The following is a 22,229-nucleotide window of genomic DNA, read 5'->3' on the forward strand; positions in this document are numbered from 1 at the left end:
CGAGTTGCTGGTTATGCAGCCATCCTTTTACTGGTGTTGAACTGCATCTTCTGAAAATAACATTTGAATCCAACAATTGAAAATACCTTAAACTTGCCTCTTTTGAAATTTTAAACCAGTATGCACTCTATATTTTGCCCTTTTTTCAGCATAATTTCTTTTAGCATTGTTCACCAGCACTGGACATTTAGTAGATACAAGAAATCTGCACTTGCTGGCATCAAGAAATGTTTTATGAAATGAAACAAAGGTTTCACCTTCTGGTCAGGAAAGGCAGTTCATTGAGTTTGTTGATATATTTCTGTTTGCATATAAATATGTGTGTGTATGGTGTGATTCATAGGTACATGAGCTGCAATAATGACTTACTACCAAAGCACTATAAAAAATGCTTCCTTGACCCAGCAGTTCTCACCTCAATGGAAAAAAATGTTCAACTGGTGCAGGGCCCAAGCTGAGTCAGAAAACTGGAATTGTTATTGCTTTCCTTTGCAGAGATGTAAAATCAATTTTATTTCTGATACTGGAGAGAAGGAAGGTGCAGTGGTGAATGTCTAGGACAGAAAAGGAAAAAAGCAAGAGATCAGTTTGGTTGGATTGCACTTGTGTTTCCCCTTGGTGTGTAAGGGAAGAGCAGAGTGAGTGACTTGCATGCCAAGTGCCAAGGGATGCCAGCAGCTGGACCTGAGCTGGGAAACCTCAGAGGGGTGGAAAGCAGCACAGAGTAGCTCTGCTGTGCAACGCAGGAGCTGGAGTTTGGGTTTTGTGGTGGTGAGGCTCCAGGGAGCAGTTTCCTCTTTTCCCCACACGTGTGCAGATGTGGGAAGTCCTTTGCAGGATTGCTCAGGCAACCCATAGCTTTTGGAAGCAGCAGTTAACTGAATTTGGAGTAATTGGGTTTGTCCCCAGCTTAATGAACCTTGCAGTCACTAAGAGGCTGAGAAAGAATCATCATCCAGACCTTCCAAATAATGGGGCTTAATTGTAAGCCATGAGGTTGGGGCTTGTGTTTATCTGGTTTCTTGGTTCCTTTTTTGGGGGGGTCATGTTCTTTGCACCCCTCTAATGCTGAAGAACAGCAGCTGGTTCAAAGAAATAAAAGCCAACACAGCTGGCTGATGCTCAGGGATGGGGAATTGAGGCACGGAGCATCTCCATCTGCCCCAGGAATGTTCCCATGTGAATCAGCAAACATTCCTTCTTTGATGGATGTTTCCTTCTCCATTGTCCTCTCTCCTATGGCCAGAGTTGAGAGTCCAGACCTGGCTGTTTGTGATCCTTAGCTGCTTAGTGCACACCTTACAGAAGTACTGGCTGGTCTTTGGAGAGATTTCAGCCTGGAACCCCACAGGTGTGCAGTGTCTTCAGCCCCAAATGCTCAGTGTGATTTCAGCCTGCAAACCCTCAGGTGTGCAGTGTCTTCAGTCCCAAATGCTCAGTGTGATTTCAGCCTGGAACCCCACAGGTGTGCAGTGTCTTCAGCCCCAAATGCTCAGTGTGATTTCAGCCTGGAAACCCTCAGGTGTGCAGTGTCTTCAGCCCTCAAATGCTCAGTGTGATTTCAGCCTGGAAACCCTCAGGTGTGCAGTGTCTTCAGCCCTCAAATGCTCAGTGTGATTTCAGCCTGGAAACCCTCAGGTGTGCAGTGTCTTCAGCCCTCAAATGCCCAGTGTGGTGAGCAGTGCTAAAACCTTTCCAAAGGTAGGGAGTGTTATCCATGCCTTGATGAAGGGATGGGACCATTGGGCTCAGAAGGATTTATTGCTCAGATAAACATCAGCCTCAGAGGCTGTGGGATTTCAGAGCAGTAGGAAGTCAGCCACAGCTCAGAGTAGTCACAAGTTTCTTCATTGCAAGGCAATATGTAACATTCCAATCCAATGGAAAGTTGCTACAAAGTTTATTTTGTTTTTCTAACCTATCACCTTTACCTAATTCTGCTGCACTGTGTACATTTTTATCCACTGGGCTACTACTACATGTAAACACACATGTTTCTATTACAACTTCTAAACTCTTAGTTTACTCTATACAATTACATTACTACCCTATCAAACCCTTCACTATCTTACTCAATATTTTCTCATTTATTTAAGGCATATTCTTATTTACAACTATAGAAACATAAGTTTATAGTATTTCGACTTAATGTTTGTGCACTTTTATTTGTGCATCAATCCAAGCTTCTCCCAAGGCTGCAAATCAAACCCTTCAGTGTCTGTGGAAGTTTTTATCTTTCCATTTCCTACAGGGACTTCATTAAAAAGTAGCTCCCCCTTCCCCTGGAGCATTTCCAGAAGAATGGGCCAAACCCCTTGTTAGTCTTCCTGCCTTCAGCATCTTTTGGAAACACACTCCTGGAATGCTGTACCAGGAGCACAAAACCCACTTTTTTAGAGTGTGCAGTGCTCTGTCCACACATGGAATGGCCTTTCCCATGCATGGAATGAGCTCCCCTCAAGGCTTTCCTAGCTAATCTGAGTTTTCCATAGGGAAAGCATGAGAGAAAGCATCCTGTGTGGTAGTGCCTGCTTGCTGTGCCCCTGGCAAGGTGAAACTGCATATCATGTGGTTAAACTTGTTCAACTGAATTGCTCATCAAACTGATTTATCTGCTGCTTTTAGATCTTCTTGGTAGCTTCTGCATTAAGTTCAGCACAAAGAAATGGTGATTTCATCTATGCAAGTATTTGGTTTCTTACCGTGGAATGGGAGATTTCTCTCCTCAGTCAGAACTGCTGGCAGGAACTGGGAACTTAGTGTTTATTAGAGATGCTGCTTTCTTTCACTTTGCTTTGAGGATTATGAAAGGAAAACACAATGTGGGAGAAAAGGGGATCGAGCATTTTTCAGACATCTAAAAAAACCCCCCAGTAAACACACCTACAACTTTATTTTTTTCCTACAAAGTAGGAAGCATCTATCAGCTGTGTACATCAAAACTATGTGATAAGATTTAAACCAAAAAATCCCCTCATTGTACAGTTCAATCAGAATGCAGACTTTTATAGAGCAGTGAACATTTAATGAAGAAATTGGCAAAGTGGGGGGGAAAAAATCTTTACCCACATCCAGGAGAGCTGATTCACAGAATTACTTCAGTCAGCTGAGACACTTGGGCAGCGTTAAGTGGGGCCAACAAGATTAGAGCTCAATGAAAATAGCTGCAAGTCATCAGGTGTCACGTTCAGCCTCCAGTAATTTGTCTTAAAGGACAGTGCCTTTCAGAGCAGCCTGCTGGGTGCCTGGCAGAGCGCGGAGATGCTGGTAATTAATTGGCTGCTGAATTGATCCCTTCCAGTGAAGCAGAGGGGAGAGCCCAGGGCTGGGTGCTGTGGCAGCAGTGCGGAGCTGGCTGCCTCTCCCTGGAGCCTGTGCTTCTGTCAAGTCCACTCTTCCCGAGTGCCACCCTCAACAACTGAAGACAAACCCAATTATTCGCAATACTTGTTTAACCATCTCTTGATTGCTTTTGACTTCGTCACATTAACCCCCTTCTGCACCAGTCTAGACTTAATTATTTAATTTATTTGGGGTACTGTGATGTGTGCAGGTTTTATTTTCATTGCACAGAACCAAGTGCGAATCATAGGATATCCTTGTCTGGTGATGTTTTGAACTTATTTTTTGCTTCTTGTAGCTTAAAGGAAATCCAAGACTGTTGTTTCTGAGTTTGGATATATGTTACAATACAAATGACCAGGGAGCCAAAGGCCACTTTAGTGATCTATGACATTCTGAATTCACTTCCAAGTCAATTTTGGCAGACAAAACCCCCAAATATCCTCCTCTTGCATATTCTTGCAACAGGGTGTCATATTAAAGAGAAGACCACTGTGAGTATTTTAGCTGTCTGATTCAAATTCCTTGAGAGCCAGAGGGGATGCTTTGAATTCCTTTATATTTGGTCAAAGATTGGTTGAAAACCACTCAAGTTTGTGTCCAGGTGTTTTAAATGAGCAAGCATTCCTGCAGCAAGAAAACTGAGGGGGGCATTGTGCATGTGGGTGGTGTTTGGGGTGTCTGAGCAGCAGGAGATAGATAGTAGCACTTGCAAACCACACGTAGAGGCAGCTCCAGTGACACAAATCCTGTGGGAATTGAGAAGTATCAGGCAGCATCCAGACCAAAAAGAGCGAAATCTGTCTCACCTAGTGAAGCAAAAGCTGTGAATGTGTAGGGTTACCTCCGGAGTATTTATAGAAAGCCAGCACCCGAGAGTGAGGAGAGTGGTTTCAGATGAAAGACAGGGCTTAGCAGATGACAGATGGATTGAAAGCAGGAGCAAGCCTGGCTGGGAATTAAAGACAGCTTCTGACCAGGAGCGTGACTGAGCAGGGAATTACATCTGCAGGAGAGCTCGGTCAGTCTGTGCTGGGGATTGGTGCCACCGCTGGACCCGGGGATGATTCACTGAGCCCCACGTCCCCGTGGCGCCCCTGGGCTCCAGCTGTGAGCTCCAGCTGTGCTGTGGCAGGGCCCTGTGCCTGCAGCAGGCAGCCTGGCTGCTCTGGGGAGCACAGCGTGCTCCCCAGCTTGGCAAGGAAATGAGCAGGAGGAACACGCGCAGAGCGGTGAGATGCCTGGTGGAAATCTCTCTGAGCCTGGAGCCAGAGAAGGAAACCCTGCCCACCCTGCCTGCAGTGACCAGGGCAGTCTGCAGGAGCATGTGCCTGCCAAAGCAGCTCTTGATTTTGGCCAGTGGAGCCATTTAATTAAAGCAGCACTGAAAAGGAAGCCGGAAATGCAAGAGGCAGATTTTTAATCACTTATAGTGTGGCAGGCAATCTGCATGCAAATCACACCTCCTCCTTTGCACGGGTGTGTGTTTCCTGTCCCTGTGCAAGGACAAGGTGCTGACATGAGTCACTTGACAAAGGCATTTAGCTGTTTTTGGACGGCCCCTGTGTCACTTTGTGAAAAATGCATGTATTTTATGATTGGCTTTTTGAAAATATTCAAATGAATATTATATGTGTTGTGTTAGAAAGTAATGCTGTATTAGTTCCCTTAAGTAGTGTGTTCGATGCAGTTTTAGGTTATAAAAAAAAGTTAAAATAGAAACTATGCTGTGTAGGATACTTTTTTTAAAGAAAGGACTCGCAGTGAGATAGCAGCCACAGGACACCTGAATCTTTCAGAGAAAAAGAATTTATTGCCCTCTTATCAGAAGATATGAACTTGTTCCCGCTGTTAGGATTCAGGGGAAGAAGCTGACGATGACCAGACAGAATCCTGTGTTTGAATGGAATTTATGCACCATGCATGAAGTGTATGAATATGCAACAGGCTGTTGTTTTTAAGGGTCAATCCTTTGTTAACGGGGGTCCTTTTTCAGGCTTATGCTGCCCAGAAAAAGGTACCCAGACTGTCTGTAGCTCTTTGTTTCTATTGGCTCGTATTGTCCTAATTCAAGTTGTCCAAATTATTATTACTCTAATTATATTACTATTTTTTTCACCATTTTATTACTGTTGTATTTTAAAATTTTAAAGACAAGTGATTGGCGTTTTTCACAACTTTGTGTGTGGGCCCTCAGAGCCCTCATGGTGGTGGATGTCTCCTTGGGGTGAAGGGGAATGCATAAACATGGCAAAGTTGCGGGGAGGAGGAGCCGTCTCCATCGGTGTATTACCGTGGAATCACAGGATGTCCTGAGCTGGAAAGGATCCACAGGATCAGAGGGGGCTGGCTGGCCCTGCACAGGATCCCTGTAACAATCACCACAGTACACCCTGTGCCTCTCAGGCCTGACCCCACCGTGTCAGGGCATCCGATCTTTCCTCACACCTCTCCAGGCAAGGAGACTCCACCGCTCCCTGGGCAGCCCATTCCGATGCCGAATCACCCTTTTCCTAAAGAAATTCCTCCTCACGCCCAACCTAAACCCTCCTGGCACAGCTCAAAGCTGTGTCCTCTCGTCCTGCCTCATCCCCTCGTGGCCACAGCCTCCTGCCAGAGAGTGACCAGAGGTACCCTGAGCCTCCTCCGGGCTCAACACCCCGGCTTCCCCAGCCACTCCTGGTCAGATCCGTGCTCCAGACCCTTCCCCGGCTCCGCTGCCTTTCTCTGGACACGTTTCAGCACCTTCCCGAATCCAGGGGCCCAGAACTGGGCACAGCACTCGAGGTGCGGCCCCACCAGCGCTGAGCACGGCGGAGAATCACCGCCCTGCTCCTGGCTCTGATTCCTCTATCCTCTGCTTCCTCACGCTGTCCCTGGCACAGGCCACGATGCCTTGGCCACCAAGGGGGCTTTTTGTCTCCTTTTTCCTTTTTTCCCCTCAGGGAAGCCCTCAGCGGCCCGCCTCCATGGCGGCTGTGGCGCCCCTCAGGGTGAAGCGGGGCGCTGCCCTCCTCCTCCTTCTCCTCCGGCAGCAGGCCGGGCACAGCTCGCAGCCGCCGGGCGGGGCCGGGCCGGGCCGGGCCCAGCAGGAGGAGGAGGAGGAAGGGGCGGCGCTCGGCTGGGCTGGGCCGGGCTCGGCGCGGCCATCCCCGGGCCCCGCATCGCTGCGTGCGCGGAGCCGCCGCTGCAGCCGGCAGGATGATCGCCGCCCAGCTCCTGGCCTACTACTTCACGGAGCTGAAGGAGGACCAGGTCAAAAAGGTCAGATGGGCATCCCCCCGCCGAGGGCCGCCCCCCGCCCACGCCTCTTGGTTTTTTAAAATTTTTTTTTTTAATTGTCTTAAAAAAAATATTTTGATTTTTTTCCGCCCGCACGATGGTTTCGTTGCTTTGTCCCCAGAGCCACCCGGCTGCGGGAGGAAGGAGGGATAACCCCGGGTTTAAACTCTCCAGAGCATCGCCGGTGGCGATGGCAGCGGGGTGCGGGTGATGGATGCGCAGCGGCCGGTCCAGCAGGACCCGGGGGCTTTGGCAGTGAGGGATGGGGATGTGATGGCTTTTCATGGTGTTCCTCGGCACCAGCATCCCCGGAAAGGGAATTTCCCCTTCTTTCCGAGGATGCCTGGGAGCATCCCCACTCGAGCAGGCGAGGAGCAGGCAGTTTTTGAATTAAGTGCCGCAGGAGGATCGGAATTCACAGGAAATGGTTGTCGGCTGTGCTCAAAAAGAAGCATTTCTATAGGCTTCTTTTCCTCCAGCATTAGGGGGTTGCTGCCGTGTGGTTGGCACAGCGCTGGGGTCGAGCACTGCCACAAGGAAAAGGGAGCGGGGCTCAGGATAAATAAAAACATGGCAGTTAGGTCCAATATCCGAGCATATTGCAGAGCTGTAGGGAGCGGGAAGCCTGGGGCTCGGATGTGGGGACGCGAATGGGGATAATAATTGCAAATGTCGGTGTGTCGGGCTGACGTCAGGAAAGCGAGGCTTCCCCTCTGCCACCCCCTCAGGCGTGCGTGTGCCCCACCTGGGCGTGTGGGCATCCCTAAAATATTCCGGGAAAGCCTCAATGGCGGCATTAGTAGCACTGATCTGTGGTGTTCTTGGGGCTTGAGCATCTCCCCAGCAGGAGGAGAGCGCCTCAGCAGCCATCCCTGTGGGCTGCTGGCTGTGCCCGGGCTGGCCTCAGCTCCGGTGTGTGGGTGACCCACCCTGCCCCACTCGAGAAAACCCAGCACAGCTCCCCGTGGTTTCTACGTCTCCCTCCCTGCTTTGGGGCTTTTGGGGGCTCTCATGAGGAGCCAGAGGCTCAGCCTGCAGCCCTGCACCTCTTCTCCTATTGCCTCTCCTGTTGCCAGGCCCGCTGTGCTCCTTTGCCTGCAGGATTTGTGAGTGCTGCTGCTGGTGCCAGGCGTGCCTGCCCGGCCAGGGCCTTCCTTCTCTGTCTCGCTGTGCGTGTTATATTTAGAAGGCCAAGATAAGCAGGAGTGTGTGTGGCGGTGAGGGCGGCAGAAAGGCTGTGGGGAAGGCTCAGAGAAACTCTGCGGTGTTCTGGGGGTTATTTACTGCAGGCTGGCTTGGCACCGTGGGGCTGCTATTGTCTGGCAGTATGGGAAACCATTTGGCCAGGGAGCTGTAAAGCATTCCTATGGATCAAGCTGGTTTTGTCTGGAAAAGCGAAGAAAGAAGGAAAACCCAGTCAAGAAAAGCAGGCTGCTGCTTTTAGAGGCCGCAAGACATCTTTTCCTGTTTGTGTCCTTTTGGAGCGGATATTGAGCCTCCTCGGTCGTGGCTGTCCTGTGGGGAGGATGCCTGTGGCAGCTGGTGGGCTCCATTCCCTGCTTCCCCGTGGGGCAAAAGTGCTCCTGCTCCACCTCAGCGTGCTGCTGTGGGGTCTGTGCTCCATCAGTGTGCTGCTCCCAGGGATACGTGCAGGCACGGCTTCATTTCAGGTCCCTCCCTCTGCTCGGGCTTCCGGGAGAGCAGCACTTTCTGCTGCTGGTACGTGCCCGTGGCTCCGGGCTGCCGAGCGAGGCGTGGTCCCTGCTCTCCCCGTGGGTGCCAGGCTGCCCCTCTGCTCTGCCCCGCTGCTCTGCCACGGCCTGCTGGCACGGCGGGCAGGTCACCTTCAGGATGCTGCTGTGGGTCGCAGGAGGGCTGGGAGGGGGTTAAAAGTACTGACAAGCCAAAGCTGAGCTTTTTTCTTCACTTGTGACCTTCTTTTCCTTTTTTTTTGTTTTTAAATTCCCATCTCTGAAATGCTCTGCAGCTGCCTTTCCACGGTGGAAACCCTGTGGAGGGGCATGGATGGGGCCGGTGGTTTCAGACCCTGCATCTAAGAGCTAGTGCTTCTCTACTGGCTCTGCTGTGTTTGTGTGTACCCCCTTGATTTTCTTTTTTCAAATCGTCATTTTTTGAATGTTTTTCAAGATGAGTCCTGGCAGGGTGGAGGTGTAGAGTTGGAGGAAGGGGTTGCTCATAGTGTGAACCCTGTGGCCCCTGCAAGAGGGGAGTGTTTTCCAGTGAAACCACTCATAAAGGCACTTCCATGCTGCTGGGCACTGTGTCGTGCCCTGTGCTGTATGAGTACACACGTGGTCCAAGCAGCTCAAGTTATCCAGATGTTTTTGCAGACACCTGTCACCTGAATGTCTGTGACATTGTGGCAGCCCTGGCTCAGACAGGGCGCTTGGCCCAAACTCGGCTGTGGCCCCCATTTCTCTGCAGGGCTGGTTCCCATCCTGAGGGAAACTCAGAGTGTACCTGCGCCGCTGCCCCGTGTGGGGAGAGCTTTGTACGGCTTTGTAAAGCTGCCTTTTGTTCCCAGCAGGTTCGTACCTGCCCCGGCACAGGGAGCCTCCAGGTGTTGCCTGGTTTCTGTCTGTCAGGGGAACAATATGTTTTTGTTGTCTTACCTGAGCGAAGGAAAAGATCTTGCCGTTCAGGAAGGAGGACGTGTGGATGTTTAACCTTGAAAAAAGCGTGTTGGAATGCGGTATAAAATGTAACAACTAGTATCCAGAAGAGCCCCGTGTTGGTGACCCGCCCTTATAAAGGCTTTTTAGGAACCGATCTGATAAATCATCAGTAAGCGCAAACAATTTCCAAATGTCTAAACTACTTGTTTTAACCTGCTTTGGCTCCTGATGAATCTTCCTCGTGCTGAAAGGAGTATGATTAGCTCTGCAGAAAAATGTTTTCGTGGTGAAGGGTTTTGGCATGGAGGTAAAATAGGTGCTGATGATTTCTGAAATTGTTCTGGGTGTGCTCTCTTCTTGGATGCCACTGACTGCTGTCAGTGTCTGGGGATGGAGGCGTGTGTTTAAGGAATGGCCTTTAAGTTTAAGCTTAAGCTAAAGGCACTGCCTGTTTAATATATAATTATTCACGACTGCTGTAGTGGCTGGATTTTCAGAAACTTCTTTTCCCCGAGTACAAACTGCGACCGGAAAAAATTATGTGAATGTGGTTCAGATGATGAAATCCTACTTTTAAAAATTTGCTCACAGATTCTGTCTCCGGTTTGTTTTGGTCTCTTTTGAGAAAAAGACAAAAAAAAAAAAAGTGCCTGAGCTCTCAGAGGAGGACTCCCATAGTGGCGGTGTGGGAAGATGCCCTTGCTCAGGGGGTGACTCTGGGGTGGCAGCTAAATAAAGGAGTGCTCCTTGTCTGGAATTGTTCCTGCCCTCTGCCATCCCCCGGCAAGGAAGGGCTGGTACCTGTCTCCCACGGGAGCCTCGGTGGGGCTGCTCCTGTGCGTCCTGGGCAGCCTTTCCACAGCTTCCCCCGGCTTTGAGCTTTGCTTTGTGATCGGCTTTGATTGCCGGCAGAGCAGGGAGTTATTAAACCTGCACGCCATAATCCAGCCTCCAGCCCGCCCTGCCTCGGGTTATTTATGGCTATTTGCCGGGAGTTCTCCCTTGGAGGGCTGCGCTGGCTCCCTTGCTGCCACACTGCTGGAATGACTAACCCTCCTCCCGCCGGGGAGAATAAAAACCTCCCTTTTTTTCCCCCCCTATTTTATATTTTTAGTTTTCCGTGGTTTTGAAGCTGTGCCACGCAGGAGCCACTGTTGTCACTCGGTGTCCCCGCCCCGGGAGTCTCGGCGGCGCGGATGGATGGCCCGGGTGCCGTGCAAAGCCGGGCAGGGGATGCTCCCTGCAGGGAGCGTCCAGCCCAATTATGTAAGGGCGCTGGCCGCGCTCATTGGTCTCTCACGGCAGCAGAAAGAGCCCTCCCTCCCTTTTGCCTCGCTGCTGAGGGCAGCGCAGGGGCAGAGGTGGGGAGAATGGGCTCGTCAGTCCTGACTGTGCAAACGCCACAACCTGCGCTCACAGCAGCGCTTTCGGTGAGCGGGAACCCCTCCGCCCTGCTTTTGGGAGGAGGATGCAGCGCTGGGGCTTTGTAGAGGGGTGTATGAGTCTGACTGCGAGCGGTGTTTACTGTAGCTTTCACTGGGAGAGCTGGGGAATCGTCCCTCTGAGCGGCAGCGTGGGCTGCTGGAAGCTCAGCCTGAAAAAGAGGTTGGTTCCTCCCCTCCTTTTCAAAGGGAGTATCCTCATGCTCTGACATCATGGCTTTACACACTCTGCTAAAAAAAAAACATGGCAGGGTTTGCCATGAGCGAGAGACCTTCTTGCTCAGCCAGACTCCAGCCTCTGCGTCCATCCCCACGGCGTTTGGGGCTGCGGAGAGGGCACGTCCCATCCATCCAGGATTTTATCCTCGGAGCGGAAGGATGCCCGCGGCTGGCTGTGGTTGTTGCTGTGACACAGCAGGGATGTGGGGATGCTGCCCTGGGGTCTTGCATTCGGCCTCTGTTGCAGAGAACCTGAGCTCAGCTCTTCTGGCCTTCAGCTGTACGCCCGCACCGTCACGTCACCGCTTCGTGGGGAGAATGCACGGTCTCGTTTCACCGTGGCGTTATCAATCGTGGCATTGTTCCTCTGCAAGCCACGACACTGAAAAGTTCACGGCTTGTGCAGCCTCTGGCTGTGTCCCCTGCGGTCCCCAGCCCTGTGCTTGGGGACCAGGCTGGATGCTGTGCCCAGCAGCGCTCTCCATGCCTTCTGCCTGCCTGTGTAAATAAGTGCTGGGTCATGGCAGGAGGGTGTCTGGCTCAGGGAGATGCTGTCTTTGGGGAGACCTTGAGTAGGGTGGGCAGGAGTGCTTTGTGTATGAGCAATTAGATTGGTGCTGCTTTTATGGTCAGCTGAGGGTTTAATGAGATTTTGATTGCATTTCCTTTGTGAAGGGCATTATTCATCGCTTCCCGTCTCAAAGTCCCTGGAATATGGAGTGCCTGTGTGCCTGTGTTTTACATAAAGTGGTTTTTTGTGGCCTTGGTCTTGTAGGACACAAATGCCAGCTTGGAGATGAGCTGCTCTCAGGGCTTCCAGAGCAGCCAGGGAGACACAGGGAGCCTTGGCACAGAGCTGGCCTGGGGTTTAAAATGAGGTGGCTTTTCCAGTTTTGCTGAGGACAGAAAACATGGGCAGGGTTGTTTTTTTTTTTTTTTTTTTTTTTTTGTCTTGCTAAGCTGCAAGCAAAAGTGATCCCAAAGGTGTGGCTTCGATCAGAGCCACTTGTGGAACCAAATTTCCAAGGCAGGTAAAGAAACAAGGCAAGAATAGACTGGCAACTGAGGCAAAAAGTGTGGGAGGTGTGTTTGGCAAGAACCCCTCCAGGCCATGTTGTATTTTTCAGGCATCAAAGCATCTCTCAGTCTTCCTGACAGTGAAGGTGGTTGTAATATTATGGAAAGCAATATTGTTGGAAAACTAGGACTGCCTCCTTTTTCCAAGGAGGTGAAGCAAGCTCCTGTCATTGGAAGCTGCAAGGGAGAAGTCAGCAACTTTTAATTTGATGTTTTGTCACGAGGAGGAAGGTGCCACCTGCTCACAGTCAAGTTCTGTCTTTGCAGACCCTCTGTTCGTTGTAGCTTTGGAATGGGATAGGGAGAGTGGTCTCTCATCAAAATAATTTCTCAGCCTGTGATGTAGCCCCAAAACCACTGTGGCAAGTCCTTGCCAGTGTGAGGCTTTAAGCACAAAGCACCCCCGACACCCACATCTCCCCAGCTGGGACAAGGTGCCAAAAGAGGGATTTTTAGCTCCAGCCGTTCAGCTCATGGACAGTCAGGAGAGCTGAGAAGTGGGGGCAAGGGCTGGAGGTGGTGGTGGAAAGATGGTTTTGTGTGGGAGTGAGGAGGCAAATCGATGTGGGGCTGCCATGTGATGACAGTAGGATGGAGCTCACCTCGGGAGGCCTCGGACTCGTACACTCTGTGTGATTTCGAGTCCAAAGATAAGGCATGAGGCTGTGTCCTGAGCTTGGCCAGAGCCCTGGGGCCGTGCTGGGGCTGCAGCAGCCTTGCAGAGAAAGAGAGGGCAGCCCTTGATGCCGGGGTGCTGTGTGTCCCCCCCAGATTGACAAGTACCTCTACGCCATGCGGCTCTCGGACGAAACGCTGCTGGACGTCATGGCTCGCTTCAGGAGGGAGATGAAGAACGGCCTCTCCAGGGATTTCAACCCCACAGCCACTGTGAAGATGCTTCCCACCTTCGTGAGGTCCATTCCTGACGGCTCAGGTAAGCAGCTGAGGGTGTGTTTTCCGTAGCCAGCACATTTGTTGGAAATGCACCATGTCCTACCAAGAACAAGAGGGATTTGCTTCCTGGCAAGCCCAGACAGCATCTCGAGGGCAGCCTCCCCTCTGTGTGCAGGTCTGTTCCCACAGATTTTGTGATCCCTTTGTCAAAGGCATCTTGGTGCCAATGGAAGGGCCCTTCCTGGCAGTCATTCACTATCCCTCAGTACATTTACTCTGAGACCTGTCTGCTGGCAGTCAGTACTTCACACAGATGATTTTTGATTCATGCAGTTCACACTCACATGACCTGGAGTCCTAAATACAGTGGCTTTTAGTGATGTGCTGTTTCCTTTAACATCTCCTCTTCTTATTTTTTCCCCAGTGGAACCATGAACCATTACAGGCTGAATTTGAGTTTCCTGGCATTAATTTTGCATTTTATAGCTTCCTCTTCTATACTGCCTTGGTGGAAAACTCACAGAACTTGAGGAGGATGTAGCGTGTGGCTGCAAAGCTGCTGCTCTGTTGTGCTAAGCTTTTTCCATCTGGATGCAGGACTTGTTTTTTCCATGCCCACTGTACCAGATAAAAGTGGCACAAACTGCTATCAGACACCAAAAAGGTGTTAGGTTGGTCATTGAGAACAAGATTGCCTCTGTTACTTAAAAATTACTATGTGTTTTAAAAAAATACCATATGTAGAGCATCTAAATGTATTTATAAACATTATATAATAGTGTTTATTATTTAGTAGTAACACTGGATTTCCCTCTCATATAGCATAAGCTGGTTAACTAATGTGGTGCCTACCACAAATTAACTAGTTTGGTGCCTACCTGTGTGCAGAGATTGCAAGAACTGCATAACAGAGTTATTACCTATTTTGAGGCTTTTTTGTTTGTTTGTTTGTTTGAGTTAAAATCGAGAATTTATTGGTGAAAGAGCATGAGGCCAGGTGCTTTGTGTAAATTGGTGCTGCTGTCTGGCAGGTGGAATTCTTTGATAGCTTTGCTTTGGTGTTGCTTTCTGCCATCTCAAGCTTTTAGTTGAGATGTGACTTGCTGCCTGAGGAAAGCCAAAGGGAGAATGTGTTTGAATCCTCTGTTTCCCTTAATTTAGCAGTGCTGGCTGTTATGTTGAAATGTTGTGTTGAAATTTGCAGCCTGTTGAGAAAACCAGAAGCTGCCACACACACAGCTGGGTCACAGGCAGAGGCTGCACTCAGGGTTTGCACACGAGGTGACCTGAGGGCTTTTGTGTGGAATCCCAGCATTTCTACTGGGCTCCAAAATCCCTGTTTTTTCATTGATTTGAATTCATTTGAGTAGTGCCTTGTCCCCAGTTCCCTGCTTGGTCAGGCACTGCTCAGCACCAAACCTGAGCTGCTCGCAGTGAGTCAAATGACTCTGAAAACTGTTCCATTGTACAGTCTGGGAAGATGAGAGGTGGCCCAGGAAAAGGAGGATCTGCACATGGCCAGGAGAGGTGTGAGAGGTTGAATCTGGGAAGGTGAGAGGTGGCCCAGGAAAAGGAGGATCTGCACATGGCCAGGAGAGGTGTGAGAGGTTGAATCTGGGAAGATGAGAGCTGGCCCAGCAGCGAGCAGCCCTGGCTGTGTGCAGGCGTGTCCGTGTGTCAGGGCGTTCATTTCAGATCATGCCTTACACAATTCCTTAACAAAGAACCTGGTGTGCTGTGCCCAGGGCCCTCAGTTCCTGCTCCTGAGCCTGCCTGGCCCCTGCCAGCCTCTCCAGGCTGGGCACGCTGCTGGCAGTGCTTTGCAGCACGGGTCAGAGCAAGGCAGTGCCTTGCCCGGTTCTACAGTGATCTGTGCGTGTGTGTGGGGCTGCCTGGAGCCCCTTTGGATGGGTGTTGGAAATCAGGCAGAGCCATTCCATTCTGTCCCTGAAAGGGCACGTTCTGAGGCCGGGTATGAGCAATGTTTGCTCTGAGGGGGTGTTGTGGCGCTCCTTGCCCTGACTCAGCCCCGTGTGCCTGGCACAGCCGTGGCACAGGTGCTGCCAGGACAGGTGCACAGCCCCTTCCCTCTTCCTCCCAAAGCTGCTGGGGGGCCCTCGGGGAGGTGGCTGCGTTGATGTGCCCAAAGATGGCAATTTGTGCCTTCAGCTGTCCCTCCGTGAAAGCCAGAGGCTGAAAGCCTGCCCTTTTCTCTGGCCTGTCTCTAATTACTGCCTTGTAAGCTCTTTCCTCTGAGTCCAATTATTATTATGGGAGCTGACTATTCAGAAAAATACTGTTGTTTAGTTTCAGATCTGTGCTTGTGTTCTTTTTCAACAAGGAGTTTGTGAGCAATAATTCTAGAGACTCTGGAGGTGTTGATGTTAGCAGATTTTTCCCCCCTTTCATTCAGAGTTGTTTAATTTACAAAAGCCATGAGGTTTTTCAGTCCCCAGTGCCCAGAATGGTACCTCAAGCTAATTCAAAATGCTTTCAAAGTCCAGATAAATTCACAGCAGGTTTGATTGGGCCTTGGTGTTACAAAGCACAGATTAAATGCTGCTACTTGGGTTTAATTCCACAAGTGCACTAAGAGAAAACTCTAGTTGCATTCAGAAAGCTTTACACTCTAGTTCAGAGACCTTTTAAAGGGTGAAGGATGATTCTTAATAATTTTTTGCCTTGCAATGAGCTTGATGGTGCTGGAAATCAAGCACCCTAACCCATTAATTTATTTACAAGGAAGGTATTTCAGAAGTGTAGTGTTTGTTCGAGGTAAACACTAAAAAGGGCCAGCTGGTCCAGTGTTGATTTTCCCATTAGTTCTTGGAGGTAATGGCCTGCACTCAACAGATGATACCCATAAGATAAAGCTTATTTGGGTGTTTGGCTTAATGAGAAACTTGTGCTCAGTGTTTGACTTCCAGACTGGCTGCAGTGAAGTGGGTTATGCATTTTTTATGCTGAGCCAAATAAAGGGAGCTGCATCTCCATTTTGTGTGTGCTCATGCTTTAAGTGACATTTGTACTGGTGCAAAGCAGTGTTTAAAGCCACACTGCTCAAAAACAGGTAGGGAAGCACTGCAAGATCTGTTTTACCAAACTCAGCTTGCCCATGTCTTGGGCAGCAAGAAGGACAAGTTGCATTGCAGTGCAGTGAAATTTGGAGATGTATTAGAAGCTGTGGGCTCCCACTGTAATTTTGCTGTGTTTTTCTGTATGGAGTTTATTGTTCTTTGTGGTTTCTCACATGACAGTGTTTTGTTTCTGTGTTACACTGCAACCTTGGAAATCCAAAGGGACATTTGCAGTGTGTTTTTGCCTCTCTGGGTCTGTTTCTGTTTAAGATCCTGTCCTGAGGGACACCTTGTGCAGTTCATCTGCTTTGCTGACTGGGATGGGGCTCCCAGAGGTGCAGGGGGTGATGAGGAGGAGCAGCTCACTAGGTCAGACTTTAGGAGTTTTGACATGAGATTGGACAGAACAATCTCAGAGGCAAGAATGGCTCTGGAAATGCTCGTGGATAAATTGCATACCTGGAATTTTCATGACAGCCTGGGGTCAGAAGGCTCTGGGAGCTGAGTGTGTTTGAGATAACACGTCACAACAATCTTCCCAGCTGCTTGAGCTTCTTCCACTTTGAATTTAGGTGGAAGTGGGAAAACAGCAATGTTAGGAACGGCCTTCACAAAGTCACAGCTGATGAGCAAGATGATGAGAAAACTGCCTTTGCTCTGCTGCCCTCTGAGCAGCCTCAGTGAGCGTGGGGATGCCATGCACAGACACAGATCCTTGCCAAGAGCCCTGGTGATTATCTGCAGCCTGGACACGCACTCCTGTGTGAGAAAGCTGTGCTCTCTGCTTCCCTACGCATTATCTTTTGGCAGGCTTTGGCAATCCCTGTCTTTGCTCCCTCTTCTGTAGGGCACGAGATAGCACAGCAGGTCAGGCAAATATGTTTGCCTTGCTCTCCAGGGGTGCCAGAGGTGCCATTGCTCTGACAGCCAGCCCACGTGCCTGCAGTCTGTGACATTGCAGGCTGCTGGATTGGCTTCAGCTCTCTCCAGCACAGGGGGAGATGGAGGTGTACCCCAACTGTTTCCTCCTGGGCAGATATTAGGAGCTCTGTGCAAGGCATCACAACTTCTGAGTAACTCCTGCAGCAGTACAGGGCTGGTTTTTTAAGCTGTCCTTTCTCTGACTTCTCTTACCTGTCTGCAGTTTGCAGTGAATCTCAGCCTTTCTGGACATGAGATTAGGGGTGGTTCCTACTTTCATTACATCTGTGTGTAATTTGTTGATTTTAGAGGTTTAGTTTTAGATTAATTTTAGACACAGGTTTAGTTACAGCAAAAGGCTGCTTGTCAGTGGTCTGGCATCCCTTCATTTTACTGCCTCTGCTTTCAACATCTCTTTAGGGTCTCTCCTGAGATCTTTGCTCTGCCATCTTCATCATGAGATCTGGATACAGACTGTTCACTGTTTTGAATTCAACTTCATTGCAGTTGCCTGTGTGTCAGTGGTGGTTGGCTTTGCCATTGCACCAGTTAGGGAATTTAGGGAATCAGACTGATGGAATCAGGTTCACGTGGACGCCCTGCAGCTGCCACTGTAGGGACTGGACATTTGCTTCAGTGCTGCACTTAACCAAGCTCGATGTTTCCCAGATTTGTGTTGCGTGTGATTTTTAATCGCTCGTGTCTTGTTTTCCACATAGAGAAAGGAGATTTCATTGCACTGGATCTTGGTGGCTCCTACTTCCGAATCCTTCGGGTGAAGGTTTCGCATGAGAAAAAGCAGACGGTGCAGATGGAGAGTGAAATCTACAACACCCCAGAGGACATCATGCACGGGAGTGGGACACGGGTAAGCACCTCTTCCTTGGCACATCTCTCTGGAGATTAGCTCCTTGGGTTTTAGAAAATCCCACAAGACTGAGCTTAGCTTTGTAACAGCTGTACCTACAGCGTGCAGCCTGCACCTCAGTGTCAGCACTGAAAAGGAGTGAGCAGTGTGATAGAGCATGCATGGGTGCTGCAAAGCTGTCATCCCATGGGAGACTTCTGGATAAGAGAGGGGAAAAAATGGCTTAGAAATAAAAATTCTGGCTTTTATCGTCAACTTACTTTGCATTAGTACAAATGGAGAGCAGGAAAACAACTTAGCCTTTGTAAGCAATGAACATGACCAGCCCTGCAATTGTAGTGTTGGATGAGGGGTAGGAATCACCATGACAGCCACATCTCTGTGCTGGCAGTCTGAGCAACTCAGCATTCATGAAAAGTACAAGTACACTGAAAAAATTACGGTACGGGAAGCTGATAGAATGTGTTGGCACAGCTTCACTTAAGTTTTGTTGAGTAATTGAAAGGGGTTTTTTTTTCAGTCTTCCTTGTTCCAAGAGTAGAAAATATTTGTATCCATTCACTCGGATTTCAAATTGAGCTCTTTGAAAGTATTTTTTTTTTTTTTTTATGATCAGGAAGTGGATTACACTGGCAGATTTGTCTCCTTGTCAGCCTAAGGCAAAACAAGTAATTTTCACTGTTGGAAACAACAAGGTTTCTACACTTTTTATTAGAATGAGGTGCTGTTCAGGAGTGTGAGACCTGCAGGAAACGTAAAGCTTGTTTCAGAAGAACAAGCAAAATAGGAGAGAAAGAAAAATTATGGGAACAGCATTTTTACCTTTCATATATTTTCTGTAGTCACCTTAATACCTTTATTGTCTGTGTGTAATAAGTGAGTGCAGCAGTGAGTGTAAGATGGCACTCATGGCTTATCAGTAGAACTGATAAAAGCATTGCTGTCATATCTGAACCACAGCAGTGAAATGACCTTCTTGCAAGGACTCTTCCTAACCTTATTGCTTTGTTTTTGGGCCAGAAGGTCTGTGCAGTGGCTTTTCCACAGGGTGGTTTTGGAGCTGAGCTGAGCTGAGCTGCCTGTGGCTGCCAGGGCCAGGGGAGCTGGGTGGGCTGCTCAGAGGCTGCAGGGTGGCAGCAGGGGCTGTTTATTTGTCCATGGATGGGTGTCAGGAGCTGGAGGCTGACAGGAGCTGCAGGCTGGCTTTAGGGGATTCTGATAAGGGTGGTAAGGAGAAGCTGGGATGGGAGACATCAGGCCTGCTTTCTTTCCATGTCTTTGTCACGTCTGTGTTTTAATTTTTCAATATCCAGAGGCCATTTGGCTGCTGGGAAGGAGCAGCGTGGAGCTCAGGCTGATAGGCTTTGTCATGGCTTTTAGGCTGAAAGAAAGGCAAGCAAGGCTTCTGCTGGCCCCGTGGGCACAGTATTGAAGTACCAGGAGAACGAGAGCAGAACTTGGAAGCATTATCAGAACAGCAGCTGGGTTTGAAGTTGTTCTGTGATGATGTCCAGTGCTTGCTGTGTGCCCTCAGAGGGAAGCATGGGGGATGCCCAGGGGGCAGGCAGGCAGCTGATGATTTGGTTTGTGACTGATGCCTATCCTTGAGGTTTTCTGACATGTCCGAGCCAGATTTGTGGAATACTTGGACTGAGCTGCCTGTGTAGGGTAGGCTGCTAATGATTCCCAGCAAGCTGTGTCATTAACTTTGCTGAGTTACACTCCTAAAGCTTAGTGCCTAATCAGCTTATTGAAAGATTGTGATTTATGGCTTCACCTCTCACTAACATGGTTCATTTTGGTATTTTCTACTTCACGGCATTCAAGCTTCCAGTTTTGTCCATCTGTCAGGCATGGGCTCACAGTTTTGCCAGTCACAGACAGTTTCCCATTGAAGTCAAGGGTAAAACTCTGATTCACTTCAGCAGTGTAGTAGCAGGTCTAAAATTTGTAAGAGTCCTGTCTCCTGTGTCAGCTCAGTGAATGGGAATGTACCTGAGACTTGATTTTGGTCTTGCTTTTTGTGTTCTGCCACCACTGCAGGTAACTTATGGATTTGTGGCTGTTCTCTGGATCTGAAACTGTGGTTTCCTTGCTCCTTAAAGCATCCCCACTGAGGGGCTTGGGTCTGAGCTTGGATCTCCAGTTGCTTGTCCAAGTCTCCTGTCTGCTGGCCAAATGCATCCTTGTGTAGACCTCTTGGAGCCCAAGAGGCAGCTCCTTGGTCAGGGGAATTAAGCCTGATCTGTTCAGGGTCTCAGGCTGTATTGCCTCAGGTCTATAAATCAGACTGATCCTTTCCTCTTGGCTGTGGCATTCTCTCTGTCCATAATTTTGACATATGATAAAATATTTGGCTCACACTGTTCCCTACTGCAAATCTGTGGGTAAAAGAAGATTTTGATTTCTTTCCTCAGTGCACCTTCCCTACTTTAATGAAATTTTACTGGATTTTTGTAATGTTGCCTCTACTGTCCAGTCAGAGTCATTTGGCACTGGCGAGGTTTGAATGTTAATGTGGGCATGGACACACACTTTAGTCTCCTCAGGAAAAAATATGAGTGTCAGTGGTAGCAAAGCCAATAAATGCCTGTCTCTTTTCTGCTTTAGAGCCATGCCATCCCTCTGTGGTTTATGAGCAGCAGCAGCACAGCCAGACCCTGCATCAGACCCTGTAGTCCTGGAAGCAGTTGAAAGTTTAGTAGGATTGAGTATTCAGCAAGATACTTTCAGATGGGAAGCATAATCAAAACACAGCCTCCTGCTGTTTCTGTGTTCCTCCTGGAGAAGTTGCCATATTTTATTATGTAAATGTAGTTCTTTTCCTAGTTCCTCTGTCCCTCATCTGGACAGCTGAAGATTGTCTTCCAGAAGTGCAGCAGAGTGCATTGCATTCCCAAGTTGTTTCTCTGCGTGGGCTCAGGAAAATGTCTTTGATTTGCCCAGGGCAATGAATGGCAACATTCTCCCTGGGAAACCACTGTACTTTTCCTTAATCAAATCTGACCTCATTTAAGGCATGACTTTAAGGTGTTCAGTTTAATTGTAACATTACACACACTGTTTCTCGACCTGCTTTGAAGGACAGAATATTCCTGTTCATCCTTTGTAATTGCTGCAGTCTGTCTGTGGTACATTCCTGTCTCTCCAAGACTCTCAATTGTTCTTAATAAAGCTGTGTGGGCTAATTGGAACCAACAGATGTCTTTGTGCACTCCCTCCCAGTTATCCCCAGTCTTCTAGGCAGATTACCTCCTCTCATCCCACCAATGCTGTAGACAGGATTTGTTTAATTTTCTTTGGGTTTTTGTTTTTCAGGGAGTTAAAATGTGAGGCCCAGTTATATCCTGGGGCAGGCAGTGACTTGTTAATAGCTTGCCATCCATCTGTGGCATGGGTCAGTTGAAGGCATGTCTGGCTTTCTGGTGCTGGTAAATACAAACCTGTGGTTTTGTTGTCTCAATTGCTCAGGCTTGGTTTCAGCTTTGAGCATAGCAGTCTGCCTGAGGGGCTTTCCAGGTGCTTTGTGCCTGGCTGACAGGGACACAGAGTGCCGTGGTCACAGGTGCCATCTGGGTGGGAGTTGGTACCCACAAGCCTGGTGCAGGCTGCCTGCATAGTTCAACCTTTCAAACAATGCAGAAAACATCCCCATTTTGGGTTGTTTCTCAGAACATGGGAAATATTTAGATGAATCCCTCGGGTTTCCTTTTTGTTTGCTTATTGTGTGCTTTGGGAATAGATTTGAGATGATGTTCTTTTGGGTGGCTCCTGCAAAGTGCTGGGTTCTCTGCTCTCAGCAATGCTTGAGTGAAGCAGATGTCTTCTCTGCATCACTGTAAAAGTGCTCAACCTCCTCTGGGACTGGATCCCAAATGTTCTTTGGACTGGCTCCTTCCTGTTATAGAAAGGTTAAAAGAGCATTTCTGTTCTCATCAGATGTTAAGTGGAAGGGTTACAGCAGGCTTGAGAGCCACGAGCCTCTTGTTTCAGGAAGTGTTTTTATATGGGTGTAAAAGATGCCTGCAGAATTAGGTGTGTAAAAGGACAGTGCATTTCATAATGTATTAATAAGGTGTTAATATGCCCTGCTTGAGAGTACTTTCATAGCTATGCCATTTATACATCTTTTAAAATCTGGAGAGCTGTTTTCCTCTTTCCCCTCACTCAGAGCAGTTTTCATGTGAAGTTTGAAACATTTTCTCCCTGAAGCTGTATCTCTAATCACAGTGGTTTTATATTTTTCTTACAGCTTTTTGATCATGTTGCTGAATGCCTGGGAGACTTTATGGAGAAACAACAAATCAAAGACAAGAAACTGCCAGTTGGGTTTACATTTTCCTTCCCCTGTCGACAATCCAAGCTAGATGAGGTAAGAAGATTTCACAATTTTCTTAATACACAGAAGAGCTGCCATGTCATTAAAGCAGTATCCCAGACAGGTCTCGTTTTGGGGATAAATGAGTATTAT

At 48.8% G+C, this 22,229-nt stretch overlaps 1 protein-coding gene across 1 annotated transcript in view; it reads left to right on the forward strand.

The window, feature by feature from the left end:
• Nucleotides 1-6,467: 6,467 nt before the first annotated feature.
• The window catches only part of HK1 (hexokinase 1), a 38,549-nt gene continuing 22,787 nt past the window's right edge, over nucleotides 6,468-22,229 (forward strand). The window contains exons 1-4 of the mRNA XM_063164224.1: nucleotides 6,468-6,606; nucleotides 12,770-12,932; nucleotides 17,610-17,758; nucleotides 22,011-22,130. Coding sequence (XP_063020294.1) covers nucleotides 6,544-6,606; nucleotides 12,770-12,932; nucleotides 17,610-17,758; nucleotides 22,011-22,130 — 495 coding nt within the window. The 5' untranslated portion in view covers nucleotides 6,468-6,543. The remainder of the gene's footprint in view (nucleotides 6,607-12,769; nucleotides 12,933-17,609; nucleotides 17,759-22,010; nucleotides 22,131-22,229) is intronic.

This window comes from Melospiza melodia, chromosome 9, assembly GCF_035770615.1.
Source record: "Melospiza melodia melodia isolate bMelMel2 chromosome 9, bMelMel2.pri, whole genome shotgun sequence".
Classification (NCBI taxonomy): Eukaryota; Metazoa; Chordata; class Aves; order Passeriformes; family Passerellidae; genus Melospiza; species Melospiza melodia.